Source organism: Pyxicephalus adspersus, chromosome 1 (assembly GCF_032062135.1).
Source record: "Pyxicephalus adspersus chromosome 1, UCB_Pads_2.0, whole genome shotgun sequence".
Lineage (NCBI taxonomy): Eukaryota > Metazoa > Chordata > Amphibia > Anura > Pyxicephalidae > Pyxicephalus > Pyxicephalus adspersus.
Window position 1 is genome coordinate 23,275,848 of NC_092858.1, and position 26,764 is coordinate 23,302,611.

The 26,764-nt window shown below is 35.9% G+C and overlaps 1 protein-coding gene across 1 annotated transcript in view; it reads left to right on the forward strand.

Annotated features, from left to right (window-relative positions):
• TRPC4 (transient receptor potential cation channel subfamily C member 4) overlaps positions 1-26,764 on the forward strand; it is a 94,113-nt gene that overhangs the window by 52,308 nt on the left and 15,041 nt on the right. Inside the window, exons 3-5 of the mRNA XM_072403965.1 lie at positions 670-1,188; positions 16,524-16,854; positions 26,259-26,398. Of these exons, the coding sequence (XP_072260066.1) occupies positions 670-1,188; positions 16,524-16,854; positions 26,259-26,398 (990 nt within the window). The remainder of the gene's footprint in view (positions 1-669; positions 1,189-16,523; positions 16,855-26,258; positions 26,399-26,764) is intronic.

Sequence of the window (26,764 nt, forward strand, 5' to 3'; positions counted from 1 at the left end):
TATTAGGTCTTTGTCCCTCCCTTCCCCTGCTAATGGATAGGTAAAGTTTAGAATATGAGTGCTATATTTCCATTGTTTTGCTATTATTACTTTCTGGTAATAGGCAGCCAGATTCTTCATTACTACTGCCCCCTTATAGCCAGGGTCAAAGTCAAAATTGTGGTAGGCAGATGAACCTAACTCTGGTTGTAGGAAAGTATTTGAACAGTTTCTTTGATTGAGGCAGTTACCAGTAAGGTGGAGGGTATTGATTGTGTTGATGTTGTATTATTTTGTTATCTGTATTTTGCAATTTTGGTGCAGTTGCATTATTGGTTGTAATTGTGTTGGTTGTTTTTTTTTTGGTGTCTGGAAGCTTTCTTTTAAAAGTGGAGTATCTTCTATATCTTCTAGATTGTCTTCATGTACAATGGGCTTTAGTTTTCATGTACTTCATCTGAAACTAGTTATGTGTTTTGTTTTGTTTTTTTCTTTATACTCAACAGGCCTTGTATAAAATAAGACAAAACTTGTAGTTTATGTGAAGTGACAACAATGTTCCTCTTGGTCTTAGCATCATGACTTGATCTTTTGGCTAGCATTGGTTGTTTCATGTAAGCTCTAGTACCTTTTTTTTCCCACATTTTTACTTTAAATATATAATTTTTTATGTGTTTTATCTTTTTCAAGGTTCCACCAATACTGCTGGATAAACAGTTCTCTGAATTTACTCCAGACATCACTCCAATCATTTTGGCTGCTCATACAAACAATTATGAAATTATAAAGCACCTGGTTCAAAAAGGCGTCTCGATCCCAAGGCCACACGAGGTCCGGTGTAACTGCGTGGAATGCGTTTCTGGTTCTGATGTGGATAGTTTAAGACACTCTCGCTCAAGACTAAATATCTACAGAGCACTGGCAAGCCCATCTCTAATTGCACTGTCAAGTGAGGATCCCTTTCTTACTGCATTTCAACTAAGCTGGGAGCTTCAGGAGTTAAGTAAAGTGGAAAATGAGTTTAAATCTGAGTACGAGGAACTGTCAAGGCAATGTAAGCAATTTGCAAAAGACCTCCTGGACCAAACAAGAAGTTCCAGGGAACTGGAAATTATTCTTAACTATAGGGATGATAATGGTCTCCTCGAAGAGCAGAATGGCAATGACCTAGCTCGTTTGAAATTGGCAATTAAATACCACCAGAAAGAGGTATGTATTTTTTTCCAAAACAGCGCATCTGCAATTGTTTAAATATTTCCAGATTATGAAACTTGAAGTATAAAATCTGCAAGTTTAAAAGTAAAAAAATGCATACTGATTTCTATATCCAAAAGTGTGTTGTAGGCACAGTTTTACAGTTCAGAAGTTTAAAAATAAAATGGTTACTAATTTGTTTACTATATAAACAAATGTCATACACAGAAATGGTTGCTAAAGTTTTGCTCTTACAGAAAATATGAAATACTGTTTTATAATATGTAGCAGACAGAAACACATGGTGCCAAGGGACGGATAAAGCTTTAAAAACATCTGAAATTGTTGCCACACCACAGGTAAGCTCATTGGGAAATGAAAACTTTGAAGTTATGTCTGCAAGTGCAGAGGGTTTAGATGCTGCATGTAGTGCACAGATGGTAAATTTGTCAAAAAATGATGCGACATTTAAGAACGTAATTTTTGTGCCAACTGACAATAGTTGCAGGACAGTTCTAGAGGTGAAAATTCTGTGCAAAGAAAATATGATTTTAAAAATGGGTAAAATGGTCATCCTATTTCTGTTCTGAAAATGCTATTCCTTACAATGTGTGTGCTTTTGAAAATGTTATGCTTGCTGGGGAGTAGAACAAACCTTCAAAACTGCAAAGTGTCACAACCATGACCATGCCTAGTTCACAGTGCAGTAATGTTTTTTTGGAAATGTGGTGGGAAAATACTTTGAAAAAGGATGTATCTGAAGCACCTGGCCATTGAATATAAAAAATGGACATGCTTTTGAGTCAGGGGGAGTTGCAGCCTGAGGCCAGGTGTGGCTCAGGCAGAGGAGTTGTGTGAGCTGGGAGAAGGTCTCCCAAGGTTGGGGTCTAGTAGGCCAGAGCCAGGAGGCCAAAATGTGTTGTTTTGTGTTATGCTGTGAATGACATTAATCCCCATGTGAGTGAAAACTGGATTTTCTTTGTGTTGAGACAGTCTTTACTGCAGAGATGGGCGCCACCATCATCACTGCTGGATCCATGGCAGACCTCCGTAGCAAAATCCCTCATTGATTAGATGATGTATGCCCAGGAGTTATAGTATTCCCAGTGGCTTCATGGGTGTGCGGCAGTGCCGCACAGAGTCGAGCTATAAGCTTCATTGTGTATATGCTGTGTAGCATAAAGCACAAAACAAAAAGCTAGGAGGAGCAATGGAGTTAGGTATTTGGCAGCCCACTTTTTGATAAGCTTCCATAACACAATTCATTAACGTGTGCATTAATGGACCGCTAAGATCTCATTGAGCCTTGTGGATTTCAGAGAAGGATGACTTTTTAAAATGAAATTCTGTTCTGTATAAACACTGTTGGATATAATAGCTGAACATGCAAAAGGCTGTTTGTTGTATTTGATTTATGTTGATTTTATGTAATTGCACATATGATTCAGGCTTTGACAGAAGGATGACTTTTTAAATGAGCCTATACTTGTTGAAGATAAAAGCGATGTGACAGCTCCCACTCACATCTATCATTAGAACAGAGCTCGGTGTATTTTCTGTGCTCGATGAACTGTGTCCATATGTTTTGCTGTGTGTTTAAGTGACAATAAATGCAAACAATTTTCTGTTTATTTCTTTGAAGATAATCATTTCCCCCTAACGTTTACCTAACGTTACGCATTGTTCTTTTTGTATTCAGTGTTTTTTTTTTTACTGTTTGTAAAACCTGAAGCTTATAAATATATCACAAAACATGCAAGCAAAAATGTTAGAAGAAACTATGGGTGATGTTATTTAATAAATCTTTTTGTTGTTTTTTTTATTATTATATGTTTGCATGGGGTAATTAAATGACCTCCTAATATTTAGAAGAAGTCATTGTCCAGTTCATGCCCACTCTTCAGAATAAGTGTTGTGTTGCTGAAGTGTTTGCCTTGAAACTTTTTTAGTTTTGACAGTAATGAGCTCCTATACAGGTATTCCTCGGTTACATACAAGATAGGGACTGTAGGTTTTTTCTCCTAAGTTGAATTTATATGTAAGTCGTAACAGGCATATAATTTTATTAAATGCAATTGGGACAGATGTTTGTCTCAATATATTATTTATTTTTACATTTTTGTGCATGCACAGCGTGGTGTCAGTTGATGAATAAAATCCTCACTGTGAGATAATCACAGGCAAAGCAAAAAAACAACTTCAGAGTTTGTCTTGGTCATGGTCATTAAAGAGTTACAGGAAGTTGCAGAACAGCTCAGCCCTTAAGCTCACCCACATTCCAAGTCCAGCTATTTGCTTGCAAATGAGTGTTGATTGCACTACCATGCCACACAACATGTGCAGGGCTGGGGCTTTTTCTTGAGACACGCTGCTGACATCACTGGAAGTCTTCTCAGATTCCACCTCATAAAATCAGGTACTTACTACTTAGGCAAGAGCAAACTTCTTTCTGGGTAACCAAAGCAAAAAAAAAAAAAAAAAAAACATTATGGAGCCTAGACATTCATTAACTTCTGGAGCAAGCTGTGCTTTGATATGCAAAAAGAAACAACTGCAGAGTTTGTCTTAGTCATTAAAGAGTTACAAGTGGTTGCAGAACAGCTCAGTCCTTAAGATCACCCATAACCTCAGCTGTGTTTACCAAAAGACTTGCATTCGTTCTGCATACGAGTGAGCATTCGTATCTAGGAGTCGTCCATATGTTGGATGTCTTTAACTCAGGGACTATTGTGTAATTTGTCTTTGCATTGCTCATAGAGTTGCTTTGACTTGCTTCTGAATTGCTATAAGGTGATTTGAATGGAAAAGAAAAAGCAGCTCAGATTCAAGCTAATGTCATTCTATATAAACCATTCATACATTAAAGATATTTTTTTAACTAGCATATCTTTATGTATAATAAATTGGTGATAACATCTGTCCAATCAACAGTAAGAACCAATTTTCACCTCTTTTTCAAGCTATTCTTTTGAAAGTACCGAACCTGTAAAACTCAAAGATTAGGGTGCCTATTTTGTATATTTTATGATATTTGTGAAAATGTTCATCCAAATTATATTTTCATAAAAACAAACACAATACACTGTAACATGGTCCATAGCAAAACGTTACAAAAGTGTGAAAAGACCCTGGGAAGAATCGTACCCAGTGTTTCTCACCCAGGGTACAGAGTTTGCTAGGGATTCATTGGGCAATGTGCAATTTGTACCTCTCAGGTCAGTTGAATAGAAACAATTGATCATTTTTGCTATATGTAAAGATGGCATTTTTCCCATTGAAAAACAATGTAAAAGGGTCGAGAAACACAGATCTATCATGTAAGCAACAATTAGTGGCTTCTACAATTTTGAATGTAAAGAGCCTGATTTAATAAAGCTCTCCGAAGCTGGAGGGGATATACTTTCATCATTGAACCTGGGTGATCTGGAAATCCTGGAAAGGATTTCTTCAAAATCATTTGTTATTTCCTAGCAAATGTTTTGAATCCCGGACCAGATCCATTCCAGGTTTGCTATATCACCCAGGTTCAATGATGAAAGTTTATCCTCTCCAGCCTTGGAGACCTTTAATAAATCAGGCTAAAAAAGAGAACAGGACTTTGTTATTAAAAATGGTTCATTTAGATTTTTAAATGCAGACAGAACAGATAATTGCTTTTGTTTGTTACGATAGATTGTACATTTCTTCTCATTTATTGAACAGTGTTTTGTTTGCTGTAATAAACTAAAAATTGTTTTTATAAAACATTATTTGTTATTGGTTCATTAAGTAAGTATAGAGAGACTCGGAGGATAGATTTCATTAAATGAAAACTGTCCATATTGTACTATGCATTGCATTTTTATGACCGACAAAGCTATTTGGGTGCTCCAGCATTCCTATCCTATCATCACAGGTTTAATCTAAAGAGTATAGAAAGCTAAACTTTTGTAGTTTTGAAAACAGGAAAGTTGTGGAACAACTGTTAAGACAACAATAGTATAAAGTCAAGCAATTGAAATATGTCACTTATTTTCCTACACCCTAGAAGCAAAGGTGTATATGTGTGTGTAATATATATATATATATATATATATAATAAATTACAAGAACTACTATGTCTTGGTAACCTTTTGTAATTTTTTACTTACTTACTTTGTATATGTTTGTTTGTATACTTGGTATATTACATAAAAAAAGCATTTCTTTTCCATTTTATTGTTTTAAAGTACCCTCAAATTAGAAAAAAAAATGTACCAGAGGTGGGTGGAATTGAGCCAAATTGGATCGGGTTACTTTAGAATTTGACCAGATTTAAAAATTTGTTGTTAGAATTCATATTTTTTTCTTAAACAGGGTTTAAAATATTTAGATTTGGAGCTTATTATTTGTATTTGGTTTCAGCCAATTTTACCAGTGGCTATTGACAGCTGTCAATGTCTAACATAATATTTTCATCTCAAAAGTACCACATTCCTTATTTAATGAACACAATCCCAAAAAGAAAACTGTGTGACCACAATAATGCAAATAATCACAGATAATGAACCATGTTGAGCAGAATAACTTGAATAGTGTTCCTCTACACATTTAGCTTTGAATCGTTTCTTTAAAATAAACACTTATATATGAACAACTCAACATGTTGTTCATTCGATGACCTCAATTGACCATGTTGGAATAAGCATTGTAGAAAATAGAAATATATGATGCCAAATTCTGTGGATATTTGGAATCATCTATCTTAATTTTTTCTTTGAAAAGTGGATAATCAGCCTGAAAAAGGCTGTAAATAAATGCTGTACTGTAGATTTCCAGCTCTCTATTTGGGATCCAGGCCCAGAGGGTCCTGGAAGGAATGGGTGGGCCAGGAACTTCATCCTTTTTCCAGGCTAGATATTGAGGTTGGCTCTGAAGCACCTGGCCTTCGATATTAAAAAGCAACCTGCCTTTTAATCTGGGTGACTTGCAGCCTGAGGCCGTGTGTGTTAGGCAGAAAGGCTGTGTGAAGCCTGCGGGCTGGGGGAAGGTCTCCCACAAATTAGGTCTGGTAGACCAGTGACTAGAGAAAGTGCAGAGAGCCGGCAGGTTTTTTTTATTGTCATGCCATAATTACTTTGATCCCCCGCAAGGGAAAAACCTTGATTTTGGTTATTTTTGTAAATAAAAGTGGGCAGAGTGCCCTAAAATTAAAGTGAAGTCTGAGGTAGTCTACAGCAAGTGTATTTGATGCCAATCTCCCATAGCATGTATACAGTATAAGCAATATTTGGGTTACACTATTTTCTTTTTGGGATTTTTATGGTTGTTTTTGAAATGATAATAAAATCTTTGCAGTGTTGATTTTGACCCTTAAAGTTTTATATGTTTTTTTCTGCTGGCTGAATTGCCTGAGCTGTACAATGTAGCGTTCATTTACAGGTATAGCATGTGGCTCACTATAGCTGTCATTGGAAAATATCAGTCACTAGTTCAGTTCACATGTTCCTCGTTGTATGTGGAGCATTTTGACAGCATGTTCACAAGCTACACCACGCACACAACAGTTGTCGTCAGTAGGTGCACGTCAATGCATTAACTGCACTTTAGGATACAACTGCATGCTTCGCTGCACAGATGTGAAGGTGTTCCTATTTTCTAATATGACCTTATTTATCTAATGAAAAACATTTTTTGATTGGTTGTTTACAAAGAACATAAAGGTCATTTTTCTCTAAACAAAAAGCAGTTTTTTTACAAGTAATAGACAGGTGCGATGTATGGTTTAGCCAATCCAGCCAGTGATCATTGACAGCTGGATTGGGCGTACAACTCTGGCAATCTATCTTGGCTGCACTGACAACATTCCTGCCACGGCACAGACCTCTTTCGAATTGACGAGCCTCTGTCTTTTGCAATCTGTCATTAAATGATCTTGAGCACCAGCTCTTTTGCCCATGCAGGGGAAATCAGGTCTCAGAATTTGAACGAGTTCAAGTTCTGCTCTTACATCAGAATAGCTCACATCTGAGTTGAAATTGACTCTAATTAAAATTATCCAGTCACCACTAAGTGCTAGCTCCTTGTTAGATGTATCGTCACTGACCCTGGAGGTGAAGTGGCTACTTCAACTGAAATCGCTAATGAAATTAGCATGAACATTTGCAAAAGTCTACATTATGTTATCTGTTATCTTCTAGAGAGGAGGGCTGTGTGACTAGCTGGAGCTGATAGTTTGTGAGCAGTGACTGTCGGTGTTAATGCCTTTTTCTTTCAGAGAGTTGCAGGATAGAGGTTTCTTACCGTAGTAAATATTCTGATAAATGTTATAATGTATCACAAGTTTATTTCTCCATCTCCACCTATCTGTAACACTACTCAAATAAGTTATTTCTTATCACCTGTAATAAAATAAATAGCTTTATTAAGTTCATGGGACTTTAAAAGTTTAAAGCCCCAACATCCATTGCTTTTTCCATTTTTCTCTGCCATTATAGACAGACTTTGTACATCATCTTTTATAATGCATTACAACAATTCAGAGTGTGGGTAATCCTACTGACGAAGAATAGAAGCAGCTTTGTAAAGAGCAGCATTTTTCTACTTATTTTTCATCCCTAGATGAAACATTCATTTAATACAATTACCTTGCTCTCTTACTGTTCTTACATTTGTTACAGTTAATGAAAATTTGTGGTGCATCCATGTAGCGACATGTGATCTCTTCCTTCAAGCAGTCCATTGTTAAGCATGAGCTTTGTCTCATGACCCTGGAAGTGACAGCACCACTCATCCTAATGGTGTACACCACCCAACGTAAAATGTTTTAATGCAGATTTATATAGGTAGGTGGAGTTGTCCCTGCCAGGATGAATATTAGTGGTATAGGGAGGATGAATGACAAAAGTAACAGTGTTTCTTTAAGGGATAAAAATAACAAAATAAAGAAAAAATAATAGGAATATTACTATAGCTAGACCTCTACTGTCATATGTACGTGCTGGGATATCCTTTGTCTTCTGAAGATAATACTGAAAAGGAGAAGCACAGCAGAGATGGACTAATGATAAGGAAAGAAAGGTTTTAATGGTTTTTTTCTTTTCATTAAGCTAATTAGAAGAACATTAATTGGAAAAGACAGCTTTTTATAGCAGAAACTGAAGCCTGTGATTTTCATATGTAAATTGAGTACAATAGCAATGAACAGCAAGTACGTCAAACTTTTTATAGAAGCATGAAATAAATGATCTAAGCTTCAAATTGAATTTGACAATGTCATATTAAATTGGTGTATCATTTGTCTATGACTCTATTTATAATAAAAATTACTGAACTGAATAATATATTTATAATAAGTGAACACATGATTAACTAAAATTAAATAACTTTTATGCATTCATTTTCTCTGTAAATTAGCTGTCAAAAAATACTTAATAATCAGGGGATTTACTATGAATAGGCTCAATTTCAAGGCTTAAAATCTTCTATATCATTTTAATGTGATTTCACTGCCACTCAATCTACCAAGAGTATTTTACTTTTCGTGGGATAATATTAAAAGCAGAACCTCTAGCAAATATGACCTTTTGACTAATACATATTTTTTTTGTGACAGCTTTCTAAATTTTTAATCTATATGTGTGTACCTTATGGACACTGGAGCTATAGAGAAGGCAGAAAGCAGAATTAATTTAGAACACTAACCTATCTCTAAATTTGTGCAGGATGAAGGAGCTATAAGAATCTTCTACAAGATAAAAAAAAGTTTTTGGTGTCCAGGCTAATTACTTTTACAGGTAAAAAAAATAAGGTTTTACAGGTAAAAAAAAATAAATATATAGCATAAAGTGTAGATGAGACCCATCAGAATGGATGTACAGATAGTTGCCATTACAAAATTTTCCCCCAATTATTTTCTACTCTACTCGGGTCTACTGGAGCTTAGATATTAAACATCCATGATTTGCATTACTGCATAACCCTGGGAGATGACTGCTGCACCCCATAGCCCATGTCAAGTGTTGCATGCCACTGGCAATTTAGCTTGCATTATGTATCTGGCCTGTGTTTTTATGCTCCATATTTATGATAACTTGCTGAAAATAATAGGCAATGTAAGGACAATTTTACCTATGGTCTCCAGCTTGCAGCTAGGGAATAAAACACTTTACAGAATCAAGGAGCAGCCCAAAACTAGGCACAGGCTGCGGGATGAAGCAGCTGTCTTTTGTTATTTACAGCTTTCCAATACCCCAACTATAATTTAGAAGTACAACAACCCTTAAAAAGGAAGCTGTCAGAAAAGAAATATGGAGATTGCCATTGTTCAGATATATATTTATTATAATGATTTATGCATCACCTCAGGTGCATTTTTTCAGGGTACAATATGTGTCAGGTGTTTGAAAAATAGAACCGAAACTCCAGCCAAAGTGTCAAATGTGGGCAAAGAGGAAAATAGATAATTACTTTATAATTAAAGTAGAACTTCATATTCCCTGTTTGTTGTTAGCTTTTGAGTTCTTGTAAATATACAGCTTTACACACTTAGGACTAATGATGCACAAACCACTTTTGTTCCTCTTCAGTGTGCAATCCCCCCACCACACCTTTTTTGTTCTCTTTAGAATGTTACCATACCCCTTCATTTAACTATCAGTGTCACCCCCTTTCATTGCCATGCTAAGCCCCCACTGGAGTGCACAGGTTTCGACCACACATACAGTGAATATAGTCAGAGCTTAGATACTGCATCCACATTCAGAATCAGACCACAGAAACCACAACCAAAATAAATGCACAGACATCACACCTACAAACAAAGCACATATGACTGCCCCAAAAAAAACCCAACTTGGATGGTTGACATGATTGACATTTCTGTCATTAGTACTATACACTACACCCAAAATTAGAGCATAGATAGTGCATGTTCAGGTTTCAGACACTACATGCACAGTAGGAACATGCGCAGACCATGAATACAACAGTAAGGTACTTACAAAAAACACTTAGATCACTTAGAACACTTAGATAAAGTATTTACGCTAAGCTCAAACATCTCTGTTTGCTAGCGGCCAAGAAAAGCTTTCTTAAAAATTGGTTGGAACCTTACTCCCCGACTATTACTCAGTTTTAAAATTACCTACAGGCTTTGATGGTTATAGACAAGACAGAAGCCACTCAGCACTTGGATACCCAACCGCAAAGGTTTTTTGGCACTTGGATGCCATTCTTACAACATAATCCCCTAGTCAACTTCATTATATTATTGAAATATTTAGACATACAACTTGGTATGACCAGCGGGCATTGGGGGAGCCACATAGGTAATGTACCCTTGTCTCCGGATATCTAATTAAATGTCCTTGAGATATTTTTATTTCTGTCTTGTCTATACCCATCAGGGCCTGTACGTAATTTTAAAACCAAGTTATAGTAGGGGAATAAGGTTCCAACCAATTTTTGGGAATGCTTTTCTTGATGTTTGAGCTTAGATAAGGCCCTCAAATTGGTCAGGTGAGATACACTATGGAAAAGTGCTAACTGTGATTGTAATTGGTAAGTGCCACCTGTAACTCAAAGCTTAGTTTTTCATAGCATATTGCTTCTGCATGGCTAAAGCTATTTTTACATCTGCCATGCAAATAAAGGAATACAGAATCTCTCTTTTTATGAGTGAATTTAAAGCACAAAGTGTGCTGTCACATGAGAGACTGGACCGACTGGACCCTGGAACTGGACCCTCCTCAGCCAACAGCAAGCCCTGTACTGAAGTGACATGGGACCTCTTTGTCCCACTTCTTCTTCATTGTATGTTGTAACATAGCGATAGGCTATGTGAACGAGAAGTGGGGCCTTGTTTTTTGACTGGATTTAGTAGGTTTACAGTTCTTTTTTGTTTTTATGGTTACCGTTTGTTGGTTACCTGTTATATATTGTTTCCAAGATTGAAATATAACAAAAAATGGAAAATGAGGGTGTGGACAAAATGTAATGGGAAGCGAATTTACATGTATTTTAATGTCATGCTCTGGACTATCACATGGTGGTTTCTGTACATGATCTACTGATTAGGATTGCTATTTTGAAACACTTCTGTATATGTATACGTTTTTAATTATGTTGTATCTTTTGTCCTACCTTTCTAAACAAAATTTTGTTAAAAAACATGCTACAATTCTAAGATGCAAAATATACATTGCTGCATACATGTGACCAATTAATTGGCTGTATACTTGCAAGACATTGGCTGGTCTAGTAGAAACTGGTGACTTAGTTGATGCACACATGTACTGTGCTTGGTAATATATTGGCAAGATATTCAGCTGAAGATACTTTCTGTGCATCACTCGCTTCATTTAGCCCAAGCCAAGGCTAAATACATTTAAAACCCACTGGACGATGACTATTTGTCTTTACACAATTACTCAAGACTTTCAGAGAACTGTTTAAGTAGCACAAGTCTTTTTAAATTGTAGGGGAAGAATTGCTAACTACATTGTTGTTATAACCAGGAGAAGCGACCGTACACCTAGGTATCATTGGATTATCATATTGCATTTTCATATCCTAGTCCCAGGATTCAGTTTACATAAAAATCCATTTCTTTTGATTAACCCAATAGCTTCTGCACGAATAATTAAATTCGTCTCTTCTTGTAACAATGTTTTTCCTCTCCCACACTGCATAACAGTCACAGATTATAGCCCTAATACATTATTAGTTTTTATATCACCATTGCAATCCTGAACATGACTAACAAAACGTTATCTCCTACCCTAATTTTAATTGATCTAAAATGCTCTGAGATATGATCTCTTAGCATTTAAATCATTTTACCAATACAGTAATATCCACATGAACGTACATATATTGAATTCTACATATTAATACTTCATTTATATAGTGAATGCAATCTCCAAATCTAATTGCTTCATTTCTTTTCATATAGGGGTATACAGGATAATTACCACATGTTTAACTGCCCTTATGTATCTGTTTTAACCAGGTGCTTTTATTTTTTTGTTACATTTCACTCCTAACTAACCAATTCTTAAGCTACGTACACACTTCCAATTATTATCGTTGGTAAACGAACGATCCTGCACGATATCTGCGAACGATCGTATAGCACCGATCCTGTACATACAGATAACGACACGATCGTTCATAGATATTGTACACACAATAGATGCGATCGTTTGAACGATACAGGAAGTTACGTGCACCACAGGAACGTTCGTTCATCACGCATGCTCAGACCATGGACGATCAATGAACGTTCGTACACACGAACGATAGTTAACGATCGTCGTCCAATCCGATCCGCCGGTCCGGTTGTTCATTTCCAACAACTTTCCTCGTTCGTCGGCGTCGTTGGTTACTTTTTTTACGAACGATTTTTGCCCAATCGATCGTTCGTCGTTCGTTCATTTTGAACGATAAAAATTGGAAGTGTGTACGCAGCTTTACACTTTTCAAAAGTTACAATACTTTACTTTTTACTTTATTTTCCAATCCTATAGTTTGCTTCATCATCTGCCAGTTATTCCTTACAATCTGTACATCTGCCAGCTTTATCTGTTTGATGTGAAAACAAAACTATGATGTTCCATTCTTTTTTTACTTTCAATTCTAACTATCTTTTCTTTAACTTGCCCACTCTCAGAAAAACTTTCTCAAGTTTCCTTTTTTTTTAATATAGCCTCTTGCTTGTAATTGACCAGTTCCCTAGCTTGTTTTAGGAAATTCTCTTTACACATTATTTATTTTTCAGCAAATAAATTGCCCGTAGGGAATCACCAATTTCATTATACATTTGTTCATTTCTACATGGGAAAACATGGTAACTAATAAAGTGAAAAAGTCAGATGCTATTTCCTTTCTATACCTATATTTATTCTATATACTATATTACTTATTTTTTTATTGTTTTTTTGGGATCCAAGAAGGACACCTCATTACCATCAATATAGGCTGTAAAACCCACATTGAGCATGTTTATATTGAATTATTAAAATCTACTTTTATTGATTCCAATATATACCACTAAAATGTCATCTATAAAACATAACCATGATCCTCTATACCTCATGTAAAAGTAGTATGCATGTTGAACTCATTCCTTCTCCCAAGCAGTAATAGAAAAAGTTAGCATATGTGAGGGCTACCGGTGCTGTTCAACTGTTCAACTATCCAGATGAAAGTACTACCAAAGTGAAAAAATTTGCTCCCCTTCACAAAAGTCAAACTTAACATATTCAGGAGTTTTTTTCAACACAACCTGGTTTGCCTTTATGCCTTCTGTATAATTATATCTTCATATGGAACTCTACTGTATTCTCTTTTAGCTGGCAAAAAGATTGATTAGGATGAATTTGATGAAAAATGTTGATGTAGATTCTGTAATGGACTTCCAAGAGGATACAATCGATCATTTAGGGGATTGTGCATATTCCTATAGATTTGTGGACAAAAATACCATATTGCTTTACATGGTAGCTTTGATAACAGCTCCTAACGCGTTTTAAACATTAAGCTCCCTTTACCATCCTTTCTAATAAGAGAACACAAAGGGTTCTATTTATAAAACAGGAAATGTGACATTCCCTCAAACATTCTCTGGTGGAATCAATTACTGCTATAAAACATGGAGTTCAAAGATTCCCACAGGGGATGTTTAAGGGAATGCTTGATTCCCTGTTTTATAAAGAGAGCTCAAAATGTGTTGATAGTTGACAGTATAATTTTCTAAAAGCTCAAAACTAGACCTATCGTTTAACTGTCTCTGGAATTCCATTTGATATTACACCTTAGAGATAACCATCTTACTCCTTTTTCTCCTTGTTTAAGGGCTTAACCACAAAATCCTTGCTGTCATTTACCACTTTAATTCCTCTTCATTGTCTTTACTGTTGTGGTGTTCCCACAAACAAGTGGGGTGTAATTGTAGAACTGCCCATGCGAAATTTTTCAAGATAGTTTCTTTCTTGTATATCTATTAATAGTATTCTATTATCATATAGGAATTTAGTTAAATCTATCAAAATCAGAATCTTTTCTTTTATAAACATCTGGTGCAACATAGATGTTGAAGGACCCATGATGACATCATTTTTTTCATGCACATCCTTCTCTCTCATTGTCCTGTGTAGAGAACCAAATATGGAGATTCATCTTGTGAATATAGTTCACATCTAGTTCAGACTTTCTAAGTCAAAGCACAATTCTAACCCTAATATTTTACTGAGAACCTGCTGTTTACTTTTCTCATATTTTTACCTAAATGTCTTCTTCATCTTAATTGTCCTTTATATTGGTCATTTAAAATTATCACAGTCTCTCTAAAGCTTTTACGTTTTATATGATTCAGAGTCAAGGGCCATTATTTATTAAAGTTGTCCAAAGCTGGAAATTTTTATCAGTGAAGCTAGGGGTTCCAGCAAACCTGGAATGGATCTGCTCCAGGATTGAAAACATTTGCTAACAAATAGCAGATGACTTTTAAAGGAATCCATTCCAGGTTTTCTGGATTACCCAGCTTCACTGATGAAAGTGTATCCTTTCCAGCATTGGTGAGCTTTAATACATCAAGCCCAATGATCCAATAATCTTTACTTTTCACAGACTTTATCATTTCTCATAAAATCTTTATACTTTCAGGTCAAAAAACATTTTTTTATTTTTTTTTTGTTTATCTTTTCTTTCATTTCTTATCTGTGGTATTGTTGACGTTGATTCTTTTCTCATTCAAGACATATAAACTACCCACAATGTATGGGTAGGATGACTTTGTGAAAAACTGCAAATGTCTGTGTATAACCATTTATAAGTAATTATTATTATCGCCAATGAGATTGCATGAAATAAGTGTCCATTAGTGTAATTCTCTGCAAACTCATTTTGATTGCCTTCTTCTACGGGCCATAAAAAAATTATTTACCGCATGTTATCATTTAGTTCTTATAAATATAAAGCCTTCTCTGCAAACGGAGGTCACAGAAAGCACTAAAATGAATCCAAAGTCAAAACTATTTTTCTATAGTTTTTGAGTAAGAAAGAGTTAATACCCACGTAAGTTTCTATTGGTGTCTGTGTTCCTGCTAGTTAGGTTTATCCTTTGTTTTTGTTTTTCAACAATTATTACCAGGATAGAAAATAACAGAAATAAAAACATGTCAATCCCTATTTAATGTACAGTGCTGCTTAATATGTTGGTGCTACATAAGTACTGTCTATTAATAATAATGATAATATTAATATACAGTTGTCATCAAAAAAAGAGTGAGGGTAAAACCTGGGGACAGCTTTATTAGTCAGAAGTAAGAAAAGATTTTTCCCTAATTCTGGGGATCGTTCCTCCTTTTTTCTCATGTTTCTGTGACACTGGAAATAAAAGAAAATCTCCTAAACAAGACCGAGAAAATCACAAAGCAGGTTTAGGGATTCTTACCACGGACATGACATGGACGGACGGATGAACATGTGCAAAGTATGCCACTGCACGAGGGCCCTGGACACTCCTTTCTCAGCAAAGGCTCCCACAGTAACTTGCACGATACTACATCCACCTGCTTGCCCTTCTGCCCTCAGTGTCTGGTTTACCCCCAGAAGCCCAGCTATTCATCCCTTGGTGCCAGGCTAGCAATGCATGCACCCACAGTTTGCAAGCTTTTCTGCTCACAAAAGTGGGGTGTTAGGAATAGGGGGGGGGGCATTTCTCTCCACAGGGGCACCACTGGTCAGTTTTGCACAGGGCACTACTGTTTAATGTGTCTGCTACTGGTTTAATCATTCCCTACCCCATATAAAAAATGTTTAAATTTAATGTTTAATATTTTATATTATATTTTTTAATGCCAATAGGACCCATAGGAAAATGGCATTTTGTCCTGTAAAATGTGGAGCTTTGAAAATATGTAAAGCAACATTGTAAAACTATGGCTATAGTGCTGTTAAATTGTTATTTGACCATGTGAAAACCTCTTCAGTGTTGATGATGTTGATTCAATGCCTGGCACAGTTCATGTTTTTAAAGAAAAAAAGTCCTGAACCATTAAAAAAAACTTTCCTAACAATGTAGCTAATAATGGTTTACACAGTAGGAGGAAGTACACTATTCCAAATTAGCCAATCAAGAAATGAACACACTTTGCTGGTAATGAACAGAGACAGAATAATCAGATTCTTGAATAATGGCAATAAGATTTCCTAATTTTACGCTAGTGTGGCTTTCTTAAAATTAACAAGAATGTGTAACATTCAAGAATGTGTCCAGCAGAGTATGGTAATTTGCAACAAATTAAAAATATATGTTGAAAATATATTTATTGTCAATTAGATGCAACATTCTAAGAATGTTTATTTTACTTTTGTGCTTTGTTTTACAGTTTGTTGCTCAACCCAACTGTCAGCAGCTGTTGGCATCGCGCTGGTATGATGAATTTCCAGGCTGGAGGAGACGGCACTGGGCAGTGAAGATGGTGACATGTGTAATAATAGGATTCCTTTTCCCAGTCTTCTCTGCCTGTTATTTAATAGCTCCGAAAAGCAACCTCGGACTCTTTATCAGGAAGCCATTCATCAAATTCATCTGCCACACAGCATCGTACTTGACTTTTCTGTTTCTCTTGCTTCGAGCCTCACAGAATGAATACAACATAAACCAGCCCGGGCCAGCACCTGCTCCCATTGAATGGATGATATTACCGTGGGTTTTGGGTAAATGAATTCGTGAATTCAACTGTTTGTGTAAATCATTTCCTTTTCTCCTAATCAGAATGTTTGATACAGGGCCCTTTTTAAATAAGATTTTTTTTGTGCAGTCTGCTGCATTCATGATGAGCTACATTAATAAAGCCCAACTTAACTTTAGTTAGGTAAATACATACCGGTATTAGATCATCCTTTCTTAGATCTCAAACTTTTAACTTTTATACCGCTGAGGAACCCATAAAATAATTTGTAGGTGTCAGGGAACCCCTGCTTTAATCAATCAATTGAAAAAAAATGTTATTTGGATTTGTTGCCAATGGTAAGAATGTCCCATATCTTAGTGGTCATAATGCCACCTCTGGAGACAGCTAAAAAGTTTATTGGTTTCATGCAGTTGGCCCTGCAAGTGGTGTTGGCTCTATAACTATGCAGGATTCTCCTATTGGAAGTCAACTAGCCACAGCTCAAGAAGCCCTTGACAACTTTTGGAGGAACCCTTAAGGTTTCATGAAACCTTAAGTGAGACTGGTTGTTCTAAAAATCCCAAAATCAAAGGTGTGCAAAATTTTACCAGTTCATTGTCTCTAGAAACAGTAAAAACATATGTCCTCTGCCAGCATGCTACATAGAATAGCTTTTGCTCTTCTTGTATGAGTGATCCTCTAAAAAGCTCTGACACATCCTGCTCAGAGCTAGAGCTCATCAATCAGCAGAGAGTTTGAAGTTTAAATTAAAAGTCAAATTGGGCTTTTGGCACGATTTGACTCTTTTGCGCCAAAATTACTGTATCAAGTGAAATATTTTCAGACTTTTTCTTCTTTTCAGGAATTTTGAAGTCTAGTTGTTAGATTGTAACCTTTTTATTATCACTGAGAACCATTTTTACTGCATTCCCAAAGAAAACCTGCCTGAAAAATGAATATTTTGAACGAAGAAGGAAAAATAAATAGGCACAGGTCAAACCATTGTCAAAATGATCAACAGTTTAACAGTGACTTTTATCTAACCCATCACAGTACTAAATATCCCCTTGGTGAGGAAGGCCACCCAACACTGTGATAGCCCAATAAGAAGCTTTGGAGCTTTGTCCAGTTTAACTTTTACAAGAAAAGTTTAGATTTGGTGGTAATTTGTGCTGGACCTAGTTTATTTTCAGTAAATACTCAGTTATCCAGTTTTATCATATATTCGGTCTGAATTGAATTGGAATGTAACAGAATTCCTTTAAATCTGGCAGCTGGATTCTAAACCGCTGTCTATTTACTTATCAAAAGTTAGCCCACCCTAAAGTCTTGTGCCTTGAACAAGTGTTTATTTTCCCATCTACATGATCATCATCAAGCTAAAAGGTTTGTGTTTAATGATCCACAGAATTGGATTGCTGAACAACAGTTGCTAATTACTGTTAATTTTCCTAGTGGGGAGGATGCAGCAAGAAGCCTCCCCTATCAATAATAAGAACTACGTTGTCTGTACAGTTCTCATTTGTTTCTGCTTTTGTTGAAAATTATTACTGTAATTGTTTCTGGTGACAATTATTAAGCATTTATTAGGAAATTACTATCGCATCTTTGTGTTAGTGACCGTGAAGTGCCTGAAGCTTAAGGAGTATGTAAACCCATTCTGCAAAATCTAAGGTGCCTTGTGTAGACACGTTCTGTTACGTAGTCCCAGTGTTCTGTCCCCAAACTGATTGTTATCCTATCATAAAGGCTTCCAATGGGAACCACAATCCAACATAGTCAGCTGTTGTCTGTTAGGCTTTTTTTCTGCACTATTGTTGTTTTAAACTTTATTCTATCAGAAATATAAAAATACATCAATAAATCTAAGTAATTATACATTTCCTGGCCATTGTTCCCCATGGCAGCAAAGCAAGTCAATACAAATGAGTTTACGTAAGAGCATAGTTTAAAGTGTAGAAATGCACAATAACCAAACACATATTATGACTATTTTAGGAATCAGTTTGCAGATCATGATGGCACTTTGCCCTGTTATACTGAGAAGAAATCCATGTAACATCAATGAAAGTACATAATATTAAGTAATGTTTTTCCCTTGGGTTTCAGAAGTCCCTGTATTGAGTTTTAATACTCTGCTGCATCTAATTTCTGTCCTCTTTACCTGTTATTTAGCTGATCCTGCTTTCTGCCCAGATCCCACAGAATATAGAATCTAATTAAATCTTTTACTAGCAAATAAACCTTTATAGGGGAAGCGAGCCTATTGGGTTATCACAGACTGAAATTTGTTGTGGATCATTAGTTTTTCTAAGAAGAAATGAAGGCACAGAGGCACAACTGTTTCTTCTGGCTTACATATCGCTGCACTTGCAGTAGCACATTCATTGCTGGTTTTGTTGCTCGTGGCTTGGTTGCCTTGCTGGTGCACTACACCACATATTTTGGGTCAGGAGCCTTCACAGTAATTTGGAAAACAATATATTTGTGATGACCCAGGCAAAGAAAAGCTATAGAGAACTAGATTGTTTTCCTAATATAAATTACCAAGATAAACCACTGCAACTAGAATAGGAATCAGAATCTGGAGACAAACCAGACAATGAAGGAAAACAAGTGATAAGCAATTTCATTACTATATTTGGGTGTAGTGTGCTCAGCGTGCTTAATAACAGCAGGATAATTGCTTGATGTTTGCATTTCTAGACTAAAATAGATATAAAATTGTACATCTATTTACCTGTGCAGCTTTTAATGTAGTGCAGTCTAAACAAGTCTGTGTGGGTGGAAGGTGTTGCTATATTTTAAGACATGTAAGGGGTAGAAGTTCAAGTATACGCTTCTGGAAGCCATCCTTGGGGAAATCTTGATTGCCAAGGAGTTTATGTATGATAACAAGGGATAGTATTGGTTTGTTAACAACGAAGTAAGGTATTATATTACCACTTTGCTACTGAATTAGGAAGATATTCACACACAAGAAGGCTTCTTCTTTATGTAGAAGTGTGGTGATTGAATGTTGTGGTAAAAATGATTTCCATACACCGCTTTCCACATTACATTCTTTTTATACACTTTGCAGTCTGATTTACTAAATTTCTCCAAGACTGCAGACGATAGACCATCATGAATAAACCAAGGTGTATAGACATGAGTGCACATAAAGCCAAACATGTATGTATGCCTTTAAGATGTGTGTACATATACATAGAAAAGAGAAATTAAAAGAAGAAATAGGCAAAGAGGGCTTTTTGGACCATATTGCTTCACATTGAAAAGATTGCCTATTTCTTCCTATGATGCAGTCAATACTTGTAGAAAAAATGACACATTGCTGAAGAATTGCTAAACTACAGAAACTGGCATTACAAACCAGGCACAAAAACATTGCAGCAACAGATGAAACTAACAATCATGAGGATTACAAAAAATCACATCGATGCATACCATCCAAGCAAACTTACTTGATTACAATAACATGCAGGAGTTCAATTACAGTTGTGTGCATATACCCACTATTAAAACACTATTTATTACAAAAAAACAGGTTTGCTGGATCACTAAGGTTCTCCTATGATGCTCTATCTTCTCCAGTCTTAAAGAACATTAGTAAATCCGGCGCTTTGTGTTGTATGCTCTACACCGCTTCATTTGTACACTGTGATGTATGTTTAACTCTGTTCACCACTCAACTCCATCCTGTCTAAAATATTACCCCCACTAACTTGTACACTGAATCTGACATTCCCTCAAACATTCCTTGGTGGGAATCAATTACTGGCACTCAAACACATGTACTTGAAAGACTCCTACCAGGGAATATTTGAAGGAAAGTTAGATTCCCTGGTTTATAAATAAAGCCCACTGTGTTGTATGTTATATTTTTTAGGCTTCTCCACTATGTGCACTGTGGTGTATGTTATATACTCCATATTGCTCACTACATGGCTCTACTCTATACATTGCAATATCACTCTTTATGATTAGGCCACCCCACTGAATGCACTGTGCTGCATGTTACATTATCTATTGTTTTCTAATGTGTACACTGTGCCTAACAATATTCTACATAACTCCACTCTGTATTATATTTTATATGTTCTATATCAGTGGTCCCCAACCTTTTGGACATCACGGACCAATAAATCCATGGACTCCGAACCGTGCATCGGTGGGGAGACGTGTGGCACTCAAAGTGGAAGAAACTTCCCCCCAGAGTGAAGTCATGATGCCAGAACCTGCCCACTCTCCAATCGCAGGCTCAGACCGGTCTAGAAACACAACCCGCCCACCGCACTGAGCCTACGATGCGCACGGGACGGGAGACATTGTCCATGGCTCTGGCCAGTGTGCGGCCCAAGTGGGGTCCTTCTCCTGACCTTGCTGGGGGGTGCACCGGCCAGAGCCGCGGCCCACCTGTCAGACAGGCAGACGTGCACTCTATATAATCCACACGTTTCAATAGATAACACAACTAGTGATAAAGTACACCATATATATAACATTGGTAGCATGTTTGGCTTTGTAGCTAGCACTATGTTTGAATCTTGGTCATCACACTATCTGTATTTGTATGTTCTCCCCATGTTTGTGGGGGTTTCCTCTGGGTCTTTTGGTTTCCTCCCACGTGACTAGGGCAGAACAGATGTTGTCAGAATCCTGAAGCTTCAAACCGCCCCTGTGACCTTCCCCAATCACTACACATACTACATCTATCTTGGTACAAATTGGCCACAGTGGCCTTGTATTTTACCATATTAAGATAATACCATTTTCAAAATAAAGAAACCATTTAAATTTTAGAGCAGTAAATTCTCCTGGGCCAAGGTCCATGAAAGTGTTTTACCTAACTACTTATACTTACAGAGACCACACTTTTAATTTTCTGGCCCCCACCCACTATGCATTTAATCCAACTCCTTAGCCCTCTCAATTTTCCACTTCTCTGTAAGTTAATTACCTCTAACCATACCTCTGATGGGTTCCCACACCCTTTTTGCTGTCTTCTTTTTGCAACTGCAAACCATTATGAACTTTACCCACTATACTGTGCCGCCATTACATAAGTATAAATAACACACATATCAGGAAAAAAACAACAATATTTCCCCCCAGAACCAACAGAAGCATCCAAATGGGAACATACCAAAGGGGAGAGAGAGTGGGAAAATCTTAACCTTTCACTGCTGGGCTCCACCTGACTGCTCACACCCACCCATTACGTCAAACTCCCACCGGCTCCACCTACTGGCCTGACCCTGACCTATCCAGTAAGCTTTCCTTCCTCCACCTTCTTCTTATTTATCCCTTTCACTCCTGCACCCCCTTCACCCTGTCATGTAGCCAATTGCTTATTTCTTCTCTCATTTTGCTCCAGGCCTAACTTTCCCAAAAACATGCAGCTGGGTTAACTGACTTCCCCTCAAAATTGGCCTTACACTGTGGTAATGACATATGAACATGAGAGAGACCTTAGGGCCAGTTAATGATATGACTATGGGCTTTGTAAAACGCAGTGTAATATGTCAATGTTATAATAATACAAGTAAATAAATTAAATATATGCATTAATAAGCAACTTTATTAGGTACACCCCTTTACTGCTAATGCAAGTATCCAATAAGCAAATCACATTGCAGCTACTCTGTGCATTTAGGCATGTAGACATTGTCAAGAAGACTTACATAAGCTCAAATAGAACATCAGAATGTGGAAGAAAGTTGATTGAAGTGACTTTAAACATGGCAAGGTTATTAGTCCCAGGCGGTTTGGTCTGAGTATTTGAGAAACTGCTGACTAGTTGGGATTTTCACCCAAAAATATCTCAAGGGTTTAGAGAGAATGGTCTGTACCTAATAAAGTGGCCAACGCGTGTAAACGAAATACTTATATAAAAAACAATATATTTTTAAAGCAGGTATTTCAAATAAGAGGTGTTACTGATAACTATGTATTTACCACTATGTTTAATAATATTTTTAAGATATGCTAAAAGTTATAAACAATGATAGAGCACCAGTTTTTCAACATATTAAATATTTTATTACAATAAGGAACCAGTTTATGTATTGTTAAATGTGAAGGTCTAGACAAGATATAGTTTTAAGCCCTTTTTTCATTTTGTATTCCTTTACCAATACATTTATACCTCTCTAAGATATTTTTTGTTCAAACTATGCAGACAATAATATAAAAAATAAATAAATATCACCATTACTTTTCAGTTTTAGGTTATACTGTAAATATTAATTTTAGTTTCAGTTGTATAACTGATATACTTAGGTAGAATATGCCACAAGGTTTTTGATCTTACCGATAAGTAATGATCTGTAAAAACTTCATGATAGTAACTCTAAGACTTCCTTTTGGCTTCTCTGTAGGAGGTCTCCACAGATGGTTTTCTAACGGTCACATACTGTGCTTTGTATAAGCTGTAGTAGGGAAAGATTTAAGGCTGAATCTGACAATTTGAAGATTTGGATTAACGTACTATAAAAAAAGACTGCTGATTTCAGCAGTGTCACTTTAACCTTCACATACTGTATATGATATAAAATTTTATTAGAGAAATATGTGGCAGGTGTTAAGTGATGATGCGGCAAAATAAAAAAAAGAATGAATAGTCAAGTCTCCAAGACATATCTAGTTATTATAATTAATATTAATATTATAAATAAACCTTGGAAATAGTTGATATATAAAGCATTGGTATTTTAACTTGGGTATACTCACAAGGCTTCTTTGGAAAAGTATTTTAGGTATTAAGTTGTTGCTGTATCTGACACTTGCTGGGTGTAACTGTTGGCCTGAGGCCTGGGCTGGGTTAACTTTGCTTTACCTGACACTTGCTAAAAGTTAATACTGGAGGTTAATAATGGGGCAGACTACAAACCATACGCCACAATCAACAATCACATGTCCATTTTGCTGACCACACTCCCAATTTGGCTACACTTCTGTGTGTGAAAAATTCAAAATCCACTGCATCATTCATATAATATTGTCCATATGCAAACACAAAAATAAAAATGTGAATAGACTTTTAAGGCATTACATTCAAATCCAATCAACACTACTGCAACATTTTAAAAGCAATTTTATTATATTATTTTATTTTAAACAACAATATTTACAAAAACATTAAAAAGTATTTAAAAACAGTAACAGGTGAATCAGTCTCATATATTGTTTGAAGTGTTTCGTAGACTGAAGCCCACTTCATCAGGAACTCAAGTAAGTTCTATGAATTACATTTCAATTAAATTACTCATCTTGCTTGCAAAGCTACTAGAGAATTTTGAACAATATAGGACCCTAATGAGGAAATAAAAAAAACATCATCATTAATCACTTTCCCCCAAAATTAACCTTAAACTGTGTTATTGATATATGAATATGGTAGGGACATTGGATTGTGAGCCTCTGAAGGACAGCTAGTGACATAACAATGGACATTGTACAGTGCTACGTAATATGTAGGTGTTTCATAAATACTAGGCATTAGTAATAATAATAATAAATTCTGTGGTCACTGTTTAGTCTTAGAAGAGTATCATGATTTATACACAATGCAGATTTCTTTTCTAGTGATATAGAATTAAACTGAAGGACCCAAACCATTGATTTTAGAAATTTACATTATTAGATTTAATTTTAGCAATTTCAATTAAAAAAATAAGACATATGGCATTCTGCAATATTTTACGACTGCAAACTTGTAATGTATTTAATTTAAATGATATTTTAAGCTATTTATTATAAACCAGTTGTATTAACATATGATAGTAGTTAAAGTTTTCTTTAAATATTGTGCTTCTCCTTTGTGCTTGCTTTTATCTTTTATTTTATACATAGAATTATCTGTGGGATGACTATAACATGTCCAAATCTTTTTACTTTGTTTAGCAAACATGTTCCCTTTCCCACAACTCTATAAATATGAGCGCTAAATTAAGTATATTCTTTTTAAAATTATTATAAATATCTAGTGACTGCAAAGTTAATTTTTTTTCCTGAAAATAGTTTGTCTGGTTTCATTCAGCATTCAGGAAAGAACAGTTTGGATTTTTTTAGTGTGTTTTATTTTTACACCAACAATTTAGACTATGTTGGTAAGTCCATTACAGGTTAAAATTAGATAAGACCCGAGAGATGAATACATTCACAAGGCTTTGACACTAAAATTGTGTATTGTGTATTTACAGTTCACCTGGGGTTACATAAAACTGAACTGCTAGTAGACTGGTAGAAGCTGGTTCTAGTTGTAGTGAGTAGCATAGGCAATCTATCGCCTGCACCCTTTCACCTGCAGCCTCAGCTTGCTTTGTTTAGCTGTGATGCAAGATTTTGTTAATGTGATACTTAGGCTTGCCAATTTTTGTAAGCAGGGAATGCAACAAGATTGTTGGCCTGGTAAACCAGTTCTTCTTTTATCATTTAAGTTCAGGTAGTCCTCAAGTTAAGGACATACGGATGACTACGAACAGGCATTCCCTGCTCGCTGGTGTGCAGCAAAGAGGCTTGATTGGGGGGGGGAAGTTTGCATGACTTGCAGAAGAAATCTTTTGCTAAACACAGCTGAGCTACATCTTGTAACTCTTTAATGACCATGACAAACTCTGCAGTTGTTTCTTTTTGCATATTAGGGCACAGCTTGCTCCAGAAGTTAATAAATGTCTAGGCTCCATAAAGTTTCTTTTATTTACATTGTTTTTTTTACTTTGTGATTAACTTACAGTGAGGATTTTATACAGTAACTGACACCACGCTGCCTAATAATATGTTGAGACAAACATCTGTCCTAATTGCATTTATTAAAATAATGTACCTGTTCCGACTTACATACAAATTCAACTTAAGAACAAACCTACAGTCCCTATCTTGTATGTAACCCGGGGACTACCTGTATAGCAAAAATACAGTGATTGTCCTAGAGGTTTACTGTTGAGCTGCATTACCATCATTTTAGTCAAATGGTCATGCAAGCTTGACCTGTATTTGAAGATTTTTGGGTCCTGAATAAATAAGGGATTTTATTTTTTCCCTGAAAATCACAAATTATTTTCTCTGACCCTCATTTGTCAAGCTGTGCCTTAGGAATGATTTTGTTCCCCTGTTGGAGCAAATTAAATTTTTTTTCCCTTCCTCTTTATCAACAGTGTCTATAGGGATTTTATCTGTATATGATTTTTTCCCTAGTGGTTAAACTTGATGTCTTTATTCAACGTAACTAATTGTGTACTCGGTTGTAGTAAAACCATTGATGGCCTTTATTGCATATCTTAAATGCAGGTTAAGGTTTCAGGTGCTTTATATGCTATTGTCGCATGAATATTCAGGCCTCGGATGGTCATGTCAAATTTCATGATTGTCTTTTATTGTACTAGCTTTTCTCTAGCTATTTCTCATATTTATCTATTCTAAAATGCTGTTTTTCATTTGATATAGGTATCATATGGGCTGAAATCAAACAAATGTGGGATGGAGGACTTCAAGATTACATCAATGACTGGTGGAACCTAATGGATTTTGTGATGAATTCTTTATACCTGGCCACTATTTCACTGAAAATTGTTGCATATTCAAGGGTAAAGTAAAAATATTCAAAAAAAGGAATACTATAATTAGTAATGATACTATATTTTACTATGAATACAAATATAATATATTATTAAGCACTTAGAACTGGGTGGGTAAGGAGGGTCTGAGAGTAACATTTTTGTGGAATTATGCTCCTCACTTCTAACCACATGTACGAGAATGGTAATTTAGTTCATACCTACATAGTAGCTGTGAAAACTCTATGTAAAAATCAACTTTACCTACTGAAAATGTAGAAAGCTCTTTTTCCTTTTCACATGGGCTGGAATGAAAAAAGAAAACGTCCAAAACAACTGGAAAAAAGATATAGCAAAGCCCTAAAGGAAACAAATAATGAATACGTCCAGGCTAGA